Source organism: Catharus ustulatus, chromosome Z (assembly GCF_009819885.2).
Source record: "Catharus ustulatus isolate bCatUst1 chromosome Z, bCatUst1.pri.v2, whole genome shotgun sequence".
Classification (NCBI taxonomy): Eukaryota; Metazoa; Chordata; class Aves; order Passeriformes; family Turdidae; genus Catharus; species Catharus ustulatus.
In genome coordinates, this window is record NC_046262.2 from 38,976,450 (window position 1) to 38,994,773 (window position 18,324).

General features: G+C 37.0%; 1 protein-coding gene across 1 annotated transcript in view; it reads right to left on the reverse strand.

Moving 5' to 3' along the window:
* Nucleotides 1-18,324, reverse strand: part of TUT7 (terminal uridylyl transferase 7) — a 36,511-nt gene that overhangs the window by 15,419 nt on the left and 2,768 nt on the right. The window contains exons 3-15 of the mRNA XM_033085597.2: nucleotides 13,513-13,688; nucleotides 12,856-12,972; nucleotides 11,952-12,129; nucleotides 11,369-11,457; nucleotides 9,969-10,020; nucleotides 7,550-7,619; nucleotides 6,572-6,698; nucleotides 5,726-5,845; nucleotides 3,873-4,004; nucleotides 2,956-3,136; nucleotides 1,452-2,599; nucleotides 1,177-1,327; nucleotides 404-490 (exon numbers count right to left, since the gene is read on the reverse strand). Coding sequence (XP_032941488.1) covers nucleotides 404-490; nucleotides 1,177-1,327; nucleotides 1,452-2,599; nucleotides 2,956-3,136; nucleotides 3,873-4,004; nucleotides 5,726-5,845; nucleotides 6,572-6,698; nucleotides 7,550-7,619; nucleotides 9,969-10,020; nucleotides 11,369-11,457; nucleotides 11,952-12,129; nucleotides 12,856-12,972; nucleotides 13,513-13,688 — 2,628 coding nt within the window. The remainder of the gene's footprint in view (nucleotides 1-403; nucleotides 491-1,176; nucleotides 1,328-1,451; nucleotides 2,600-2,955; nucleotides 3,137-3,872; nucleotides 4,005-5,725; nucleotides 5,846-6,571; nucleotides 6,699-7,549; nucleotides 7,620-9,968; nucleotides 10,021-11,368; nucleotides 11,458-11,951; nucleotides 12,130-12,855; nucleotides 12,973-13,512; nucleotides 13,689-18,324) is intronic.

Below are 18,324 nucleotides of genomic sequence, written 5' to 3' on the forward strand. Positions count from 1 at the left end.
CGGTGAATAGGTCAGATGTTGTGCCTATATTTTTAAAATATTCCAAGCCCAGCAAGTTTCAGTAGGAAGTACTAGAAAAAACTTGTTTGTAAGAGCAGTTACAAAAGCAAGTCTGATTAATAAGTAAAGTGAAAATAACAAATATAAAACTATTCCACTTGTTTTGATTGTTTCTTCCTTAACTTGCCACTGCTCCGTGCTACTAATGTGCTCTATAGATGAATAAATAAAAACCCTCAAATTTAAAAAGCCTTAAAAGACTTAGAATAAAAATTAATGCAATGAAGCATTGCAATGCTGAGCAACAACATGGGTTACATGTTACCGAAATTATGTTTTCTTGGAAAACACTCAAGTATGAACAATCGAAACTATAAATATGAATTTAGAATAGCCTAATTACTTGGGAAATCCTTTCTAATGGAGACTTCCAAGCTTTGTCTTATATGTTCCCGAGCGTGATCCTCTACTATATTTGGAGCAAAATCATCTATCAAAAAAAAAGAAAAAAAGAATGATTTAGGCAACTGTTCTTTATAATGAGCAAAAACTCAAGTGAAAATAGAGAGGGGTTTACAGTGGGGCAGGGGAAGGGAAAGAGAAAAAGAAAGAGAGAATTCACATGTGAAGGAAAGAAAGCAAGGATGAAGTAGAAGAGAAATACCTGTTCAAAGAAAAACATTAATTAGACAAATAATGCATTTTGTCTGGTCAGAAATGGCGAGAGAGAAAGGAGGAAAGTTGGGTCACTCTGAAAAGAACAAAAGTGGAGAAATGTTACAAAACAGTATTTTGACACTATTTTTCCCTAGAACACTGAAGTCTTTTTATGACAATTACAAGTTAAGGAACAATTAACATAACTCAAATCAGACAAATATAAAAGCATCAGTCAAAAATTCCACCCAAAATTAGACTCTCAGAAAATGTATTTTCCTTTCCAACCAATCAGGTGGAAGACAAATATCAACACTTTCTAGTTATCTAGATACAAACTACTCAGCAGTTCTATTAGAGCACCGTTTCCAATAAGCCAAACTGTAGAATTATATCTAAGATTTGGCTGCAATGTAGCAAATAAACTGTCACCTTATAACACCATTAATCTGTGGGTATTAATTTTTTTTTTCTGATTCTTTTTCAACAGCACAACAATATTCAAAAGAAACAACTTACAGTAACACTGGACACAAACTTGATCTAGAATAACTGAAAACTTGGGTGGCAGAGGCGGTAGTGGGTCAAGCTCAATTTTCTTGAAGTCTTCTGGACAATCATTCTTTAAATGACCTTCCCGTTTGCACAAGCTACACACTACTGTAGGAGACTGCATGAACAAAAAGCAAGATTGGTTTTAAAAACTATAGTACTTTAATGAATTTGAGCAACACTATCATTTAAATTTCTAACAGAACATAAGCAATGTTTATGTTCCAATACAGCTTGCTTACCTTGCCCTTTGTAAATGCTCGTTTACTGAACTGATAAAAAAGTTCAGATTCTAAGCTGTGTTCTACTGCTGTGGTATCTTCAGAGTGGCTTCCCTTCTCAGTAAGATATTCTTGACTCAAATTGATCCTCACAGGTTCATCTACAATTTCTTTGAAATGTTTGTTTTCATATTTACTGGGGATGGAAAAATCATCTTCTTCCTCTGACAGCGCATCATCATCTCCAGATCCAGTATATCTGTTACCTAGTTCACCTCCAGCTCTAATGGCAACACTGCATTCTCTCTGATTTAGAAGACTTGGTGCTTCCTCTTCTTCCTCTTCATCATCTGTGTTAATCATTTGGGATATCTGACTCTGTGCTGAACACAAGAACTTTTGTGGGGATTCATCCAATTCATCAGTATCTTCAGTACTACTATCCTCATCAATGTCAATCTTGTCATCTGTTATACCACTGCACTCCAAGCCAAATTCATCACTCTCTGTAAGTGCAGTATGTTGAAAACCTTCAAAGTCTGAAGTACTACATGTCTCTGCATCGTGCTCATTCACCATAGCAGGGAGTTCTCCACTGTCACTGTCTTCATCGACTGCCTGCTCAGCAGCCAAAATATTATTCCATTGCCTTTTTTGTTGTTCATGTTCTTCCTCTTCCTCCTCTTCTTCACCTTCATTTTCACTCTCTGTCTCTTCACAGCTAGGTTTAAAATCCTCATTATCTCCTGAAATAATTTCCTCAATTACACAGTCTGAGTCTTCATGGGTAATTCCCAGATGACTTATATCATCAACCAATTCTTCTTCTGTGAAACTTTCTGAACCATCACACTGTTTTGAAGGACCAGTTTTATGTTCCTTGGGCATACATGTATTCTCTGTTAGGCAATCTTCTACTATGGCTGTGTTTGTTGTACTATCCAAGTTTTGCAAGTCAGAATCTCCATGCTTTATAGCACCATTTCCATGGGCCAGCATTTGGGATTTCTCCTCACTTGCATTTGAAGAGGTTATTTTGCTCCATTTTGCACTTTTTTTGTGAGGCAAGGCAAAATACTTATAAGTTGCTCTCAGACAGTGAAGAATATACTCATACACTAGCTGGCTGTTCAGAGTTCTTGTCACATTCCTTTTGACTGAATAGGGGTCTAGTAGAAAGAAGAAGTGAGCCAGCAGTGAAAGGGTTAACTACTTAAAAAAAAAAAATTTACACCTAGATCCTTACAGTCTGGATTGCTAGTAACTCTTAAACACTATGTTTAAACACAAGATCTACAAATTGTGCTGAAGACATTTTTTTAAATTTAAAATAATTTCTGATAATGTTTCAAATAATACCCAACAGAAATATTATATATTGATTTTTTTGGAAAAAATATTCTACTATAAGTAGTCCAATATAAAATTTTCTAAGTTGTAACACACAACATCAACAGTCAAGTCCAGCACCTTATAAAAATTAAAGTTACAGTTCTTTGAAGTTTGTTGAGAGATATTTATATACCTTCCACAGCAATGCGCTTTTTAGGCCAGTCCTTTAATTCACGAGACAGTGGTTCCTTGAGTCGTATGCTAATAACCAAATCAGCCATACTGAACTCCAAAGCATAGAAACGAAGCAGTTCAAGCCAGAGCTGACCAACAGGCGCTGAACACTGCTGACCTAAATCAAATACTAATGGAACCTGTCAATTACAGAAGAAAACCTTAAATAATATTTATTGCACAGGCATTTAACTGTTTAACTGTTACACTTCCTTTATTTCATCTGTAATCCAGCATGACAGAATTTACCATTGATTCTCAACTCCTACAATTGCAACAAAAGCTGCAATTGAAAAGTTGGAAGATACAGTATAAAACTTCAAAATGAAAGAATGCAGCAATGGTAAAGAGTAGAATCAATGATTAATAGCAATTGCTTCTTTAAGTGTTTATGTTGCAATTTATAATTCAAAGAAAGAAGCATATCTCACAGGACACAATGGACTGTACAGCCTGCTTTTCAGCCAAGTCTAGACTGAATCATTAACCCTCACAACATGCAATCATATTGTAATACTGTTTCTTACAAAGCTGTTGTAATAGAAGTAATTTCTAAGAACAGTTCAAATCAAAGAGAAAATATTTTTCATATGCTTCAACTAATTCGAAGATAAAACTGCTTCAGCTCTATAAACCACATTCTCCCCAACAGATGAAAATTCAGGGTCTTATCAAAGAGTTTGGAATCATATTTATTTTCCTGCTCCTTAGCACCAAGAACCAAGCACAACAGACCTTGAAGCAAGCAGTTGTGCAATCTCTGACTTTAGCTCAAGGTTTTGAAACATAAACACAAAACTGAAATAGAAGATTGTTCTGTTTTGAGAACAGCAATGTCTGCTAGACTACTACAAAAACAAACTTAAAAGTTCAGACCTTTCCCCTTCTAGGAGAAGTTTCTTGTGGCAAATCAGAATCATCAGTGGGGTTATGCTCCCAAACCACAGCGTCGTTCTTGACTTCTCTCAGATGAAAATTAGCTAATTTGTTTAATGAGAATCCTCCAATCTAGAGGAAACAAAGAAAGAAATATAGAGCTAAACATCATGTGAACTTTAAATTTTAGTTCCCACATTGTAATGGAATGAAGTTTAAAAACAGCTGTTCCAAGCCTAGAATACATCCCAACCCCTTTTCTCTCTTCTCCCCATACTTCATTACAAAATCTCTCAAGAGGTCAGTGCTCTTGGAAGGCTGTGCTAGTGTCCACACTCTGGAAATACGGACACTGAGGTGGACTGAAAACTGGATGAATGGCAGATCCCAGAGGGTTCTAATAATTTCTACAGGATCTAAACATAAGCCTGTCACAAGTGGTGTCCCCTAAGGGTCAACACTGGGCCCAGTGTTGCTTGAGTTGTGATTTGGGTAACGAGACAGATGCCTCCTCAGCAGGTCACTGATGACACAAGGCAGGGAGCAGTGGCCAATATGCCAGAGTGCAGCCTTGACAGGATGGAGAGATGGGCAGCGAAGAAATGTCTGAAAATCACCAAAGGTAAAAGCAGGATTGTGCATTCCACTGTCCATGCACCCCAGGCACCAGCACAGGCTGTGGAGAGGTACCTGGGGGTCCTAGTGGACAACAAGCTGTCCATGAGCCAGGAGTGTGCCCTGGTGGTCAAGACAGTGGTGTTTCGGGGTGCATTAGGAAGAGCATTGCGAGCAGAGCAAGGTAAGTGATCCTGGCCCTCTGCTCAGCCCCGGTGAGGCACAACTGGAGTGCTGTGACCAGTTCTGGCCTCACAGGACAAGAGCAGCATGGAGTCCCTGAAGTGGGTTGTGTGTTCAGCAGAGAGCTGCAAAGACAATTAAAGGACTAGAGCACTTCACTTATGAGGAAAGCACCTCACTTCCTCAGCTGGGTTTGTTCAGCCCTTAGAAGAGGCAACTGAGAGAGGGACTTCAGTGCTGTGAGTATCTGAAGAGAGGGTGGATCCAGGTTGAGGTGAGCAATAGGACAAGAGGCAATGGGCAGAAACTGATGCAGGAAGTTCCACCTGAATATGAGGAAGAACATTTTTCTCATCCACTTCAGGAAGTGCATATGCTTTCAAAAGAGTCAGGAACATTAACAGAGAAAATTATTAACTGAAAGATTCTTGTAATTAGTTACAGAACTGGAACACATGTCCTAAACATAATGACATACAAAAATGGGTGCCATGAAAATAATACATAAATGGTGTCGGAGAATTGGATTCTGGATTGGCATCCGTAATACAACGCCTGACATCAGGATGCATTTCAGTTTCTAAACCAAAGAAATACATGCTCTAAACTCCTAATGTGGTCCCTTCAGATGGTATCACACCAGTGTGCTCCCCAACCACAGTCTGTGTTTTGAAGAATAAGATGGCAAATTCCAAGTTGTTTTGGGATGTAGCTATGTGGATTGATTTCTCAACAGTCTGGAGACAAGGCTGAAAAAAATGAGGCATTAAATTGTTGCAAAAAGCATTATTCAATGCCCAGCTCTCCTTATTCACAGAAGGGGCAACAGAGCACTCAACTCCAATGACTACGATTGTGAGATGCAACCTTACAGCTAAGCATACTCAAGTATAGTCATTGAATGATGACAAATTCACACATGAATTCACATTCTTAATTCCTGCAGAAATGGCTCACTTATGGCTTGCTCAGAGTAGCATAAAACTGACAGATTACATAGCAACACAACCAACTGGTCCTCTCATTTATACTATTCAGTGTATTAATACACATACCCATGATCCCAAATAGACAGGCAGAAAAGGCTCTTTCCTTTGTTGTAGAAAGAAAACAACCATTAAAGCGAACACATAAGGTGACAAGCCTCCCTCTTCTGGACGATCAACACAGCATAACTGTAAAAAGAAATTGTGCAGTCATTAAAGCTTCAAGTGACATCATGAAAAATACTATTTTAATTACTGTTCAGAAGTCAGTCACATTGAATACTATAGAAACTCTGACATCTTTGAGTTCTTACCAGATGCAACTCGTTCTCAAGGACTGCACATTTAGTGCAGTTACTACCATACTACTACAATGTTTTCAGTGTAAGAGCCATAGGACAGAGTCTGGCAAAACAGACAGCATACAACACATTTGCAAAAAAATGATGGCTCCTTTGCATAGATACAGTGCAAGTCAAAAGTGTATCAATTTTTTAATTAATATTTTAATTGCGGATTCACAAATTCTATAAGTTATGTTAATTCACAAGATTGTTTTCATCTACAATAGAGACAAACAGTTTTTTCTTTTTTATTCCATGATGGATTAAGTTTATGAGAAACTAGCAATTTCATTTCATATATTCCTTTGACTGGTTTGGCAATAGCAGGATACTTATAGTCTGCATGCCACTGAATGAAGCTTAAAATTTCACTTTTGAAATTTAGTGGAATACTACCACAAAAAATGATAATCATATAATTTATAAAATTTACAATTTCTAAAAACTTATATCCTTATTTCAACTCTCCAAGGACTGTTTCAACAAACATTTTCTAAACCATAACTACAGGCATAATATCAAAGTTCATTCAATATTTATTCACAGATAAGGGAATACAAATTACTCTCACCTTTGCCCAATACCTGAAGGCAATCACTAAAGGTACGATAGTAGGTTCCAGCTTTCCAAGTGTAGCCAAATGGTTTGTTGTCAGACAAGCATTCTCATTCCCTGCACTCACTTTACAAATAAGGCCACTAAAATCCGAAAAGAAACGAAAGATCTTGAAAGTTTGTAAGAACACCCACAGGTCAGATAACACCTCACAGAGCAGTGTAGCAGAAGGCTGTAAGGAAAGACTTGACAGTCTTTCAAACATAGCATCTCAGAATGAAAAACAGCATGCAATACTAATTTGATTTAAGGTTAGGTTGAGAATATATGCATTATAATTTTCTGTATAAGTGTTTTAAGATACAATTAAAATTTAATTATCTTTTCTAATATTAATTTACTGAATTGAAAAAGTTACAGTATTATTTCCTTCATTAAACAAAAACGTCTTCCCACACCACACCCACCACCAAACAGTTTCTATGGTGTTTTCACACATAAAATATTTTAAAACACTGAAAAATCAAGGTAGCAGCAAATAACTGGTAATATTTTTATCAGTAGCTGTTTACAGAATGTTTCATGAATCTTAACTGATATTCATCAAATGGGCAAAATAAAGTATTTTTCACTTGTTCTCAAAATACTAGCAAAGCTAAGCAAACTGTTCTTATCCTTATGGAAATCTATAATGTTATGGTATACACACTACCTATAAGAAAGGAAAGTTTCTGCTTAAGCAATAATCCCAAATGGAAGGGTAAGGGTACATGCTGGAAGCCGTAATGGTTGAAGGGGTTGGGAAATACACAGCTGAGGACAGAACAACCCTTACCCTCTTATTCTAGGCTAGGAATGACTTGCCCATGAGTGTTAGTTTGTGTTTCAAGATCCATGGAACTGTAATAATTTAGTACAGAAACGTCATTTATCAGGTGGTAACATAATTTACATTGCTATATACTATTAGAACACACAAAGTGACAACCGAGACCTTTGCTTTTCTCTGCACACCACCACTGGTATTCTAGCATGGAAATCTGCATCAACTTCCGTAAAAGATTCTAAGTGGGAAAAAGAAAAAGAAGCCACATTAAGCACGGTGTTGACAAAAAATACGTTGAACTGGATGCAACTAGAGAAGTACAAGTAGAATTTCACCTTCTAATACAATGACTAACGAGAAAAATAAAGTACATGTGATATAAGTGTTTCACATGTGATGGGAAGAATATTGTCTATAGAATAAGTGCTGTTAGGAAAATATTAAAAAAAATCAGAACTTTTCAGAATTCATATACACGTAGTAGGTATAATTAAGGAGGTATTTTTTTTTTAAGAGCTGGGTTCAGTAATTCAGGCATGCAGAGAGACCTACACCACCTATGGAATATTAGTGTGAAAAATAAACAATCAGAGTATTACATCACTACTACACAGAAAGAAATTTTTTTCCCTGGTTATCTGACAATGTTTTATGTAAATATAGAACAGGTTTGCCTACATGAGGCAATGTCCTTTTGCTACGCTTTTTCTATTTTTTCTTATTCTTTATATAATTTTCCAAATATGATTCAGCTGTCAACCATCCTAGTCCCTTCTCTTAGTGGCGTTGATTGATTCAAACTGGACTTATTTTTTGATACCTCACAGTTTCACTGGGCCAAGAGGGGAGGAAACTGTCAAACAATTTTAGGCACTTAACTCAAAAATACTGGAATGACAAGATTCTTGTGATGTTACTTAGCCAACTGGACACCTAATTTCACTGAAAATTACCTTGCTTTTAGCACTGGGGTACTTGAAACACCCAATGCTTTATCCCTGTATCTCCTCACTCACAAAGATGACTTTTGTGCAACACTTTAATGCAAATATTAATATTACAGATATTAATATTATCACTTTTTTGATACAATAGCAATCCTCACTTCTTACGAGATCTGGGTCTTCTTCCTTTAATGTAAACTAAAAATAACACCATCCTCAAAGACCATAATGGCCCAAACAAAAAAATGAACATACAATGATGTTGAGGGTGCCACTGAGAAAATCTTTGTCAGTCAATATACATGCTTTGAACCATATGGTCTGGTTCCTGACCTGTATAAAGCAAGGCAAGAAAGCAGTGAAACTACTTTTTGTAATCTGCATTTGTCCTGACATTTATGATGCTTGTATTCCCAAATTGTCTGTTCTGTTGGTGTTGAATATTAAGTTCTGAGCTTTAAGACTGATTCCAGGAGTGATGGGGGAGAGAAGAGGTGCAGAATTGTTATCAAAGACTGCACTTGCACTTGCTCCCCCTCATCCTTCACCCAGACTGTGTTGTCTGCAGTGGACAGCATGAGAGAGCTCTCCTTTGCTTTTCATTAGTTCTTCTGGCTAACTGAGGCAAACGAGTTCCCTGTACTGTTTTTTTTTTCTTTTTTTTTTTCTTTTTCTTGGAATTGTTCGAACCTGCTCTGGATTGAAAACCCAGAAGAGCACTGGGAGCTCACACCTGGCCTGGGCCATGGCATTTCCCAGTGCTGGAGGGCTGAGAACAGCCTGAGTGAGCTGGGCTGCAATCCATGGAAGGGACTTTTCTGAATTCATCATCTCTTCAGAGTGGCAAGAGGTTTTGCTGTTTAGCATTGTTCATTTTTGTGTTGGGAAGTGCTTTGCCTGTTAAATAAACAGTTTTTTCCCCACTTCTCTCCAAGGAAATCTTTCCTCGAAGCAGATGGGGGAGGGGCTGCTTGAATCTGTTTCCTAGACGGACCCTGCGGAGGTTTCCTTTCAAACTTGTCCTGAACCAGGACAGCATTAAAAAAGAATAGAGTTTTCAAGGCCCCCGCCCAACATTTTAATTTTTTTTTTCCTTGCCTGCACACACTTGAATTGGTTTGGGTAAGTGTATTTTTTAAAGGATCTTAAACTTTACGTTCCTGTATTAATGCACTGAGTTGCATCCATTACCTGAAAAAACCCCATGAGTCTGTATGAACATGGTCATCACCTGCACTGACAGACATGTGCAGGTAATTATAGGAGAAGAAACCACAACTTGAAAGTAATTACTGGGTTTCTGTTACATGTTAACAAACTTAGGCTGCTTTCTGTACTGTGCATGGCTAATAGAGCAGGCTGGGGAGGGCAGCAGAGTCTACCTCATGAGTAATGACATCTTCACTTATAATGTAGAAGAAAGCCTCCCACTAGAAATTTCTCACATCACCAAAAATAAGAGAACTTCAGCTCTCGTAACACTGAATGCCAAACCAAAAGTATTCTTTTCTGCAGTATTATTCAGTTTCATAGCTTCCTAAAAAAAGAACAGCATATGGTGTACCTGTTCAGCAGAGGTGAAATGCAACAATACTAAGCAGTAACAGTTTAATAAAATTAAGAAGGCAGCAACTTTTTCTTACCACTGTTCTGGAGACTTTCTTGCACAAGTAAGAGAACATCTGGTTGAGTCATCTGTCAATAAAAGGAATAAAGCTGTTTTTGGATCAACCACCTGTCAAGAAGGTGATTTCCTACAACTCAAATTTAAAACCACCTCTACGTGTATATCACTACTATTAAGTTGTATCAAAAGGAAGAGTAGCTCTGCTTGTTTTGAAGGGGAAAAAAATCCTGGAGTAATTGTTACTACAGTTATTTTTACCTCTGTCAAAGACTTGGTTATGGTAAGAAAACCCCCTCCAACAGAATTACTGTTTCAGTGAGCTTAAATGTGACTATTCTGACATGGTGGACTTACATGTTAAAGACTGGAATTATACCTTTTTAAAATCATATGCACTTATGAACTTGGGTCATTCTTTGTTTCCTAAAGCAAATGTTGAATTCTAACAATGGGATTTCCAAACCAACTACAGTAGATGTAAGTGTAAGCATGGAATCAAGTCCTTAATTTCTTTTCAAGCACAATGATGCATAAAAACAATTAACGTGACAAATAAAGACTTTAAATTATTCCACATATAAATACAGTAATTTCACGACTATAACGTGCACCCTTTTGACTAAAATTTTGATCGAAACCCAGAAGTGCACCTTATAATCTGGTGTGCCTTATATATGGACAAAGTTGGGAAATTTGCCAACCCGGAAGTGTGAGTCGCGAGAGCCGCAGGGGGAGCTGGCAGCATCGCGGCCGGCAGAGGCAGGCAGTGCCACAGCGCTGCCAAGCGGCACAGGCACCCGGCCCCAAGCCGAGCCAGTAAACCCTGCAATTGCACATTACTAATTCGTTACTTTGTTGCACGTAGCACAGATCCTTGCTGCAAAAAAAAAAAGTGGGCCTTATAGTCCGGTGCGCCTGCCTTATATGTGAACAAAGTTCGGAAATTTGCTGACTCCCGGAGGTGCACCTTATAATCCGGTGCACCTTATAGTCATGAAATTACTGTAACATAATATGGTTTCTTGGCTGAAATATAACCCAGCAGTCAAAATGTGCATATATGAATATATCAGTACAAAACCAGGATCAGTACTGAGACAAGACCACAGAAGCATAAATTATTCCAGCTGTTACAGAATATAAATAATCATCTGTCTCACCAAATTGCTAGAGTACAGATGTTTTAAATGTTTTCAGGAGAGGTTTCAATAAAACACAAAGGTGTATTACACCGCCTGATGACTACAGCTCTGTCAAGAAAGGAATGGTATTTTAAGACCAGAACAGCTGTTTTACCCAATGGGCTTTAGAAAAAGTGCTACTACCACACTATAAAATATATTTAAAATATAATCTACATGAAGATGCAAACATTCAAAGCCACTAACACATACTTAATAAAATGGTCTTACTTACATTGGCAGGAAACTGGGTATCTAGATTTATGTCAGAAGTTTTGAAACCAAATCTGCTATAGGAGGAGCCATACAATCTTAATGAACACTCTGCAACAAAAAGAATTGTACTTCATTTACACTACGCCTAACTCTAAGTCTGCAACTACTTACAGTATTGTTAATAGATCTTAAACCCACACCAGGTTTTGATATGCATAGGCAAAGAGGATGGGTCTTCAACAGCCCAGACCCGTTATTACTAAATCCTGCCCTCCATGCTGTTGTTGGTAAAGGCTTATCATGAAGGTCAAATCCTTCTCACATCCTTTTCATCTTCATTTTTTACTACAGGCCTGTTTGGGTAATGAACACCACTGTAATTTAATTCTAAGACAGGTTTATACTGATACATCAAGTTGTTCAATGGACTAGTAACTAAACATCCTGTTTTAGCATTCAGAGAGCCAAGGTTTTTAATTCAGTTTTCGTTTCATAAGCTGTTGGGGATTTTTTTACTTATTTCTTTTTTGGTTTGTTCAGTTTTTGTTGTTATTTTGTTTTTCATAAGTTGCCATATCTAACACTTAAATTGCAAATAATACCTGGTAATTTTTGACGCAGCAAGTCTTCCATCATTGCTTTAATGTTAAGCCTTTCTTCTAGATCTTCATTATTTAAGCCAAACTCCTGCACGACATTTTCAATAGCAACACCAATGGCTTGTATCTGAGAAGGCGTTGGAGGAGGAAGAGCAGTCAGCAGTTGTTCTTCTTGCTTTTCCTTTCAAGATAACAAGACTGATGTTATAATGAGTTTCTTGAGTTGCTTAACACGCTAAAATGAATGCAAATAATTCATCCCAAGTAATACCACCACCACAAATTTTCTGGGTAATGTAGATAATTGGAAGCAATAAAGAATCTGATACTTCAGGAGGCTTCAGTAAGATTCAGAGAGATATACACACATGCATTTGGCACGTTAAAAAAAAAAAATCACAAATTCTTTCATCACCTATGAAGTGTGAAAACATAGGAACTAAAGAGGAAGAAACAGAAAATCTGCGTAAGACATATTTTTGTCCACTTCAAGCAGAGAAAGCAGAAGATATTTTTTTAAAAAGGTAAAATTGATGTTATGCTGGAAGTTATTTTGATGTTTATGTTCAAAATAAACCTATTTCCTTTACATATAAACAAGTCTGTAATACTGCACAAATCCTTAACCTTTACAGTATTTCTGAACTGAAATATTCATTCTGACATATAGGTTATAATTTGTAATACTGCCATACCAACTGCATTTGCTTATTCCTATAACTCATCGCAAAGTCCAGGTCCCAAGCTTACTGTTTTCATCAGTATTGCTATGTAGCAGTTTTTAAAAAGATTGAAACACAGTAAAAACTAAATGTGGAATGGTTTTAAAAGCAGAGTAGTTGCCTTTAGTGGGGTAAGGAAGGTTTCATTAAACTGCAGTTTATATTTTTTCTTGTGCTTAACTCACCTTCAAGCTTTTCTTATGTCTTTTTTCTTTAATATGCTTATGAGCAAAAGCCACCGACTCAATCAAAACATTACACAATTTGCAGGTGTATTTTGCTGATGGGTAGCTTCGAGGTTGCTAAAATAAAGACAGTAAAAAAACCCAAAATATATAAAGCTATTACTTTCACTTCATTCAATATCCTTTCTAAATTCAATGGACTAACTCTGAAATCTACACCCACCCACTTTAGCCTCCTTCACTCCATATTTGCCATCAAAACATTTGCATATCAAATATAATGTCAGAAGAATGATATCATGTCAATGACACCCAACATCTTATCTTTACAGGAGAAAATACCCAATGCCCATGGAAGAATATATTAATTGAACAAACAACTACTCCAGCATTGTAATTAAGATCTGATGTCACTCCATGAACTAAAGGAGAAGCCATTTTTTGAGCCTGAATTGTTATCAATGTTGTAGTAAAAAATACCCCAAAAGATAAACCCTCTTCTTTTTACAATTCATTAACAGCAATATCATTACTTAAACTCTCTAAATTAACGTTCTAGCTTCAATCAGAGATATTGCTCAAAGTTTACCCTCTATAATGTATTTCTATGCACAAAAAGTAGGAGAGGTCTGTCTATTCAAGTAAAGACAGTGGCACCTTCTTCAGTCTATAAATGTAGTCTCGCTTCAATCGTTCTTCAGCTTGTTGCAGCCCCAGAAGTTCTTTTGCTGACAGCACAGATTCATCTATGACTGGACCTTCCACTTCATCATGATCATACTCATCTTTTCTAGCTCTTCTCGGTCTTCTTGGTTTTCTAAGCTTCTTCATTTCTTATAAAGAGTTATGAGAGCAATAATGTCAAATAACTGCAAAGTGCCACACAGCATTTAAGAAAACTTTTTCCTTAATTAACATTCTATTTATATGAGAGTCAAAGAAGGCACAATTCAACTACCTGGTACGGTTTCACAATTTTTTATGTGCAAGTCTGATAATAAGTGAATATTAACATCACAACCTATAGTGCCTTTGTCCCAAACTACAAATAAATTAATTTGTACCACTGAAGAGAATTACCTTTAGATACCTCTGTTAAAACTGGCAAAAAAAATAGAACTAAATGCAATAGATATACCTGTATGTCATTACACCAAAAAGATAGACTATATCCAAAGACTTCAGGATGTCTGCTTAGGTTTTGGTAGATAAATAGGCTACACTACAAGTATGATAGAATTAAAAAGCGTAGGTCAAACTGAATTATTTATAAGATTTAGCAGCACTCTGATACAGCACTGTCAAAGTTTAGCTACATACAACAAATTATTAGTAAGGGATTATTACCTTTAATAATGTAATTTGCCTTTCAGTTAAACCAGTATGTGGATCAGTACTATCACAAGTGAAAAAAGTAAACACCTCTGCTGACTTCAGACTTAAGAATGGACTTGCTAAGTATATACACATTGCTTAATAAAGCCATAATACTGTCATAATAATAACACTTAAAAAGCTTGTTGTGTTTACAGCAAAAGCTCTGGAACAAATTAAATACCACTTCTACTTTTAAGCAAATTTTATCATCCTTTTGAAGCAGAAGCTGTTATTACCCAAAAGCCAATACCTGTAAAAAATAATTTCAGGAAAGGAATAAATTTTTTATTTTTACACCTTGCCTTTCATTTGTACAGCTATGCAGGATGTCCCAATGCCTGAAATTTCTAAAGTTCCCTTCTTCTAAGAAAGTTTATGCAACTTCTTTAGACTCCCGAACTTTTATCATAGCATGAGGTTTTAATTTGCAGTAATTTTAAAAGGCCAAAAAAAACCACCCCAGATACACTGCTCTTCCAAATACATTTACAAAATTTCATTCCTGGGACCATAATTATTGTCTCTAATAATTGGCAAAAGAGAAACAACGGAGTTCTGTATTTGTGACCAGTTATTTGATTCAGTTCACTAAGCAGCATGCGTTAGTGGTGTAATCAGTACCAGGACAAAAATGATAACATAATTTATTTCTTTCAGCAGCAGCACAAGTTTAAGCTGCAATAAAGAGAATTTAAGCCTAATAGGTTGTAGAAGCAGTACTCCAAAGGAATTTCCAGGGAGCAGAAATAGAAGTCTGAGCTTCTGAACCTTCTCTGCATCCTCCATTTCTGCACCGACACTTCTACTCAAATTCCCAACAGATGTGCCACATCTGTTTGACTACATTTTTAACTAATCAATGTGGACAGAACCTGGAGGTGTATTATGTTTTCACAGAAAAACCTGGGACAACTACCTACTTATCGATTACTTCTGTAGTCAACAAGTAATTTCACGATTATAAGCTGCAATTCTGAGTGTTGGCAACTGTCTTCGGTTACAACAGAGAGTGTGATAAAAGGTATCTATTCTATCACCATCTCTTGAGGGTGGGGCAGTGATCCTTATCTCAACGGCAGATATTCTGCTAATGGGCCATCCATTGAAACCAGGCGGGGCATTGTTCTTTATCTTTTCACAACCCATCCTTCCTCCAGCGAGTCATTTTCTGCTAATGGCCCATTGAGTCCCACTGTGTGACTGATAAAATTACTGCATCCCATTGGAAGTTGCTCCAGCCAGGGGGAAGAGCCCAACATTTCTTACCAAGATAAAAACAGAGGTTTTGGGACACTAAGCTAGCCCCTTTCTCCACTGGACTCCAGAGGAAAACCGGATTTCTCCACATCACCACTGGACCTCCAGAGGGAAACTGCACCTTCTACAGGAGCACTGCTTCAACTGAGCCATATCTGTCACTGCAAGAGGACTGCAACCACCATTTAATCAAACTGCTACCAACACCCTGCCTGACAGGGTGTCAGGTTGTACTCTGACTTTGTCAGGGTTTGGAGTTTGTTTCTTTGTAGTACTGTATTTCTATTTTAGTTTCCCTAGTAACGAACTGTTATTCCTAATTCCCATATCTTTGCCTGAGAGCTGCTTGATTTCAAAATTATAATAATTTGGAGGGAGGGGGTTTACATTCTCCATTTCAAAGAGAAGTTCCTGCCTTTCTCAGCAGACACCTGTCCTCCAAACTAAAACAGCAGCTTTTCGTTCTTTGTCCATATACAAGCCGCACCCGATTATAAACCGCACTTCTGGGTTCGGACCAAAATTTTAGTCAAAATGGTGCGGCTTATAATCATGAAATTACTGTAACTTAAAAAAATTAAAAAATTAAATAAATACTTCTTATTTGGTAGGTACAGTAGTCTAGGCACATTAATCTAATTACAGGTTAATGATTAAATAAAGTAAGAATAGTGTCTAAAGAACAGTGTCTCAGATTTGGTAAACTTCCTTATGAGCAACAATAAAAAGACATGAAGATAATGAAAAGGACAACTGCACAAAATATTTCAAGTAAATAGAAGAAACATAAAAACAAGTAATTCTGTTACTTGACATAGAACTACTGAAGGGACCTTAACAGGTGAGCTAGACCACGTCTGCACTTCATAGCGGGATGAAACAAACTCTGTCAAAATCTGAGCAGTGCTCAGCTAACTTGTTCTTAAAGGCCTTCAAGTACCTTTCCCACGAGCTGCCCAGACAACCTCTCCAGAACTTCCCTAGTTTTACCTTTAGAAACTTGCCCTTTATTTCTCATCTGAACCTTTCTTGCTCAATTTTAGGCCCATTGCCTTGTGTCCCATCTACTGGAAAGAAACAATATAGTTTGCTACACCAGCTTTTTACAGACTTCCTAGGCAGAAGATTGTTACTATGCCTCCCTACTCTTTTCCTTTTGCAGAAATGTTGGGCATTGTTCACATTTTGAATAGCTACTGTTTCCTACACATTTTGACAATCTTCTTGCTTTTCTTTGCACAGTTTCCATTTCATTCATGCAAGTGGAGTACCAAAACTGGAGGTAGTACTGAACTGAGTTTACAGAAACTCAGAAAAAGGGTACTTCAGACTGTGAGTCTTTTTTCATGCCCCACAACCCCACGATAACGATTACTCACTATCATCTTCTGATAGTAAATCAGATCCTTCTCTGAAAAAATATTACTTTACAGTAACTTTTCCTCCTTTATTTGCACAGCTGATAGTCCTACTTAAACAATGGTATTTACACATCCTTTGTATTTCATCCTATATGTAGGTAATTTCCACAGTTGTGCAAAGTTATTTTAATTGAACTTCCTGCTTTTCTGCATTCCATTCCTACCACTCCACAGTATATTCAATTTTCAGAGCACACAATTAATAAGTCTGCTGTCTTCATTCATCATCATAGTAGTACAACATTGAATGGAATAGAATCCTTGCACGCTAGACCTTTACTCACTACTTTCTTTTACTGACAAAATCTTTAATAGTTTCTGAGTATAGTTACCTAATTAGATCTGCAACTCTCTTACATTAGTTTAATCTAGACAATTTCCCACAAGTTTACTTACAGAATTGTCATGTAAGAGTATCTAAAGTAGTACAGTACTAGTACAAGCAGTATCTACCAACTGTCTTTCCCATATCCACAGGGGACTGATGACTATTTTAAATACATAAATTAGGGTTTGGCATACCTTTTCCTTAACAAATGCATACTTCTTATCTTTGTTACCTTTCAAATACTTACAGTATATTGTTTGTTCCAAAACTGATTCCCAAACATAAGCTGCACAAATTATTTTAATTCCTCTTTAAAGAGACACTTGCCCTTTCCTGTAATCAGTAGCTCACTGCCCTTATGTTCTCAAGTACGATTGCCAGTGGTTCCAAAAATCTATCTCAGTGAGTTCCTGAAGTTTCACAGAAAAAAAATTCAGTAAACTGAAGAAAAAACTTGTGAAAACACTCTGGTCTCTCCTCATGTAAGGTTGAGCTGTGTGCAGCTTACTTTTAACAATGAGAGACACTGGGCACCTGTTCACAGTTTATCTTTTTAGTGACAGCTAGTATCAAGGGAAAGGACATTTAATTCCTGACTTCTTGGTATCAACCAGCAATACCTCTTCTTCTCAGCAGAGGGTCTAATTACTACTGTCTTTGGCTTCCACTCTCAAATAAAATAAGACGGGTTTCTTGTCAAGTAGCATTCCATGTTAGCAGCACCACACACAAGTTATAGTCTATATTCTTTGAAGTTTCCTTTTTCTGCTTTACTTGCATTCAATGAAAATACTATGGTATCGATCATTTCACCCTCCCTTCGGCTGTCCTTCCTGACATTTCAATGCTTCGGGTTTGCACTCTGATTATTAGTACCAACTCACCACATGGAAGTTAAGTATGTATGAAGAATGAAACTTGTGTTATTGCTGTACTGAGTTCTCACAATACTGACATGGCATTGTTTTCAATCTTCATTAAGACACATCATTACAGATCTCATTGGTGGCTCCAAAACTCTTACCCTGTTATCAGCTTAGTTGAAGGATCTCTAACCAGCCTTGACAGATTCCATCAAATTGTACA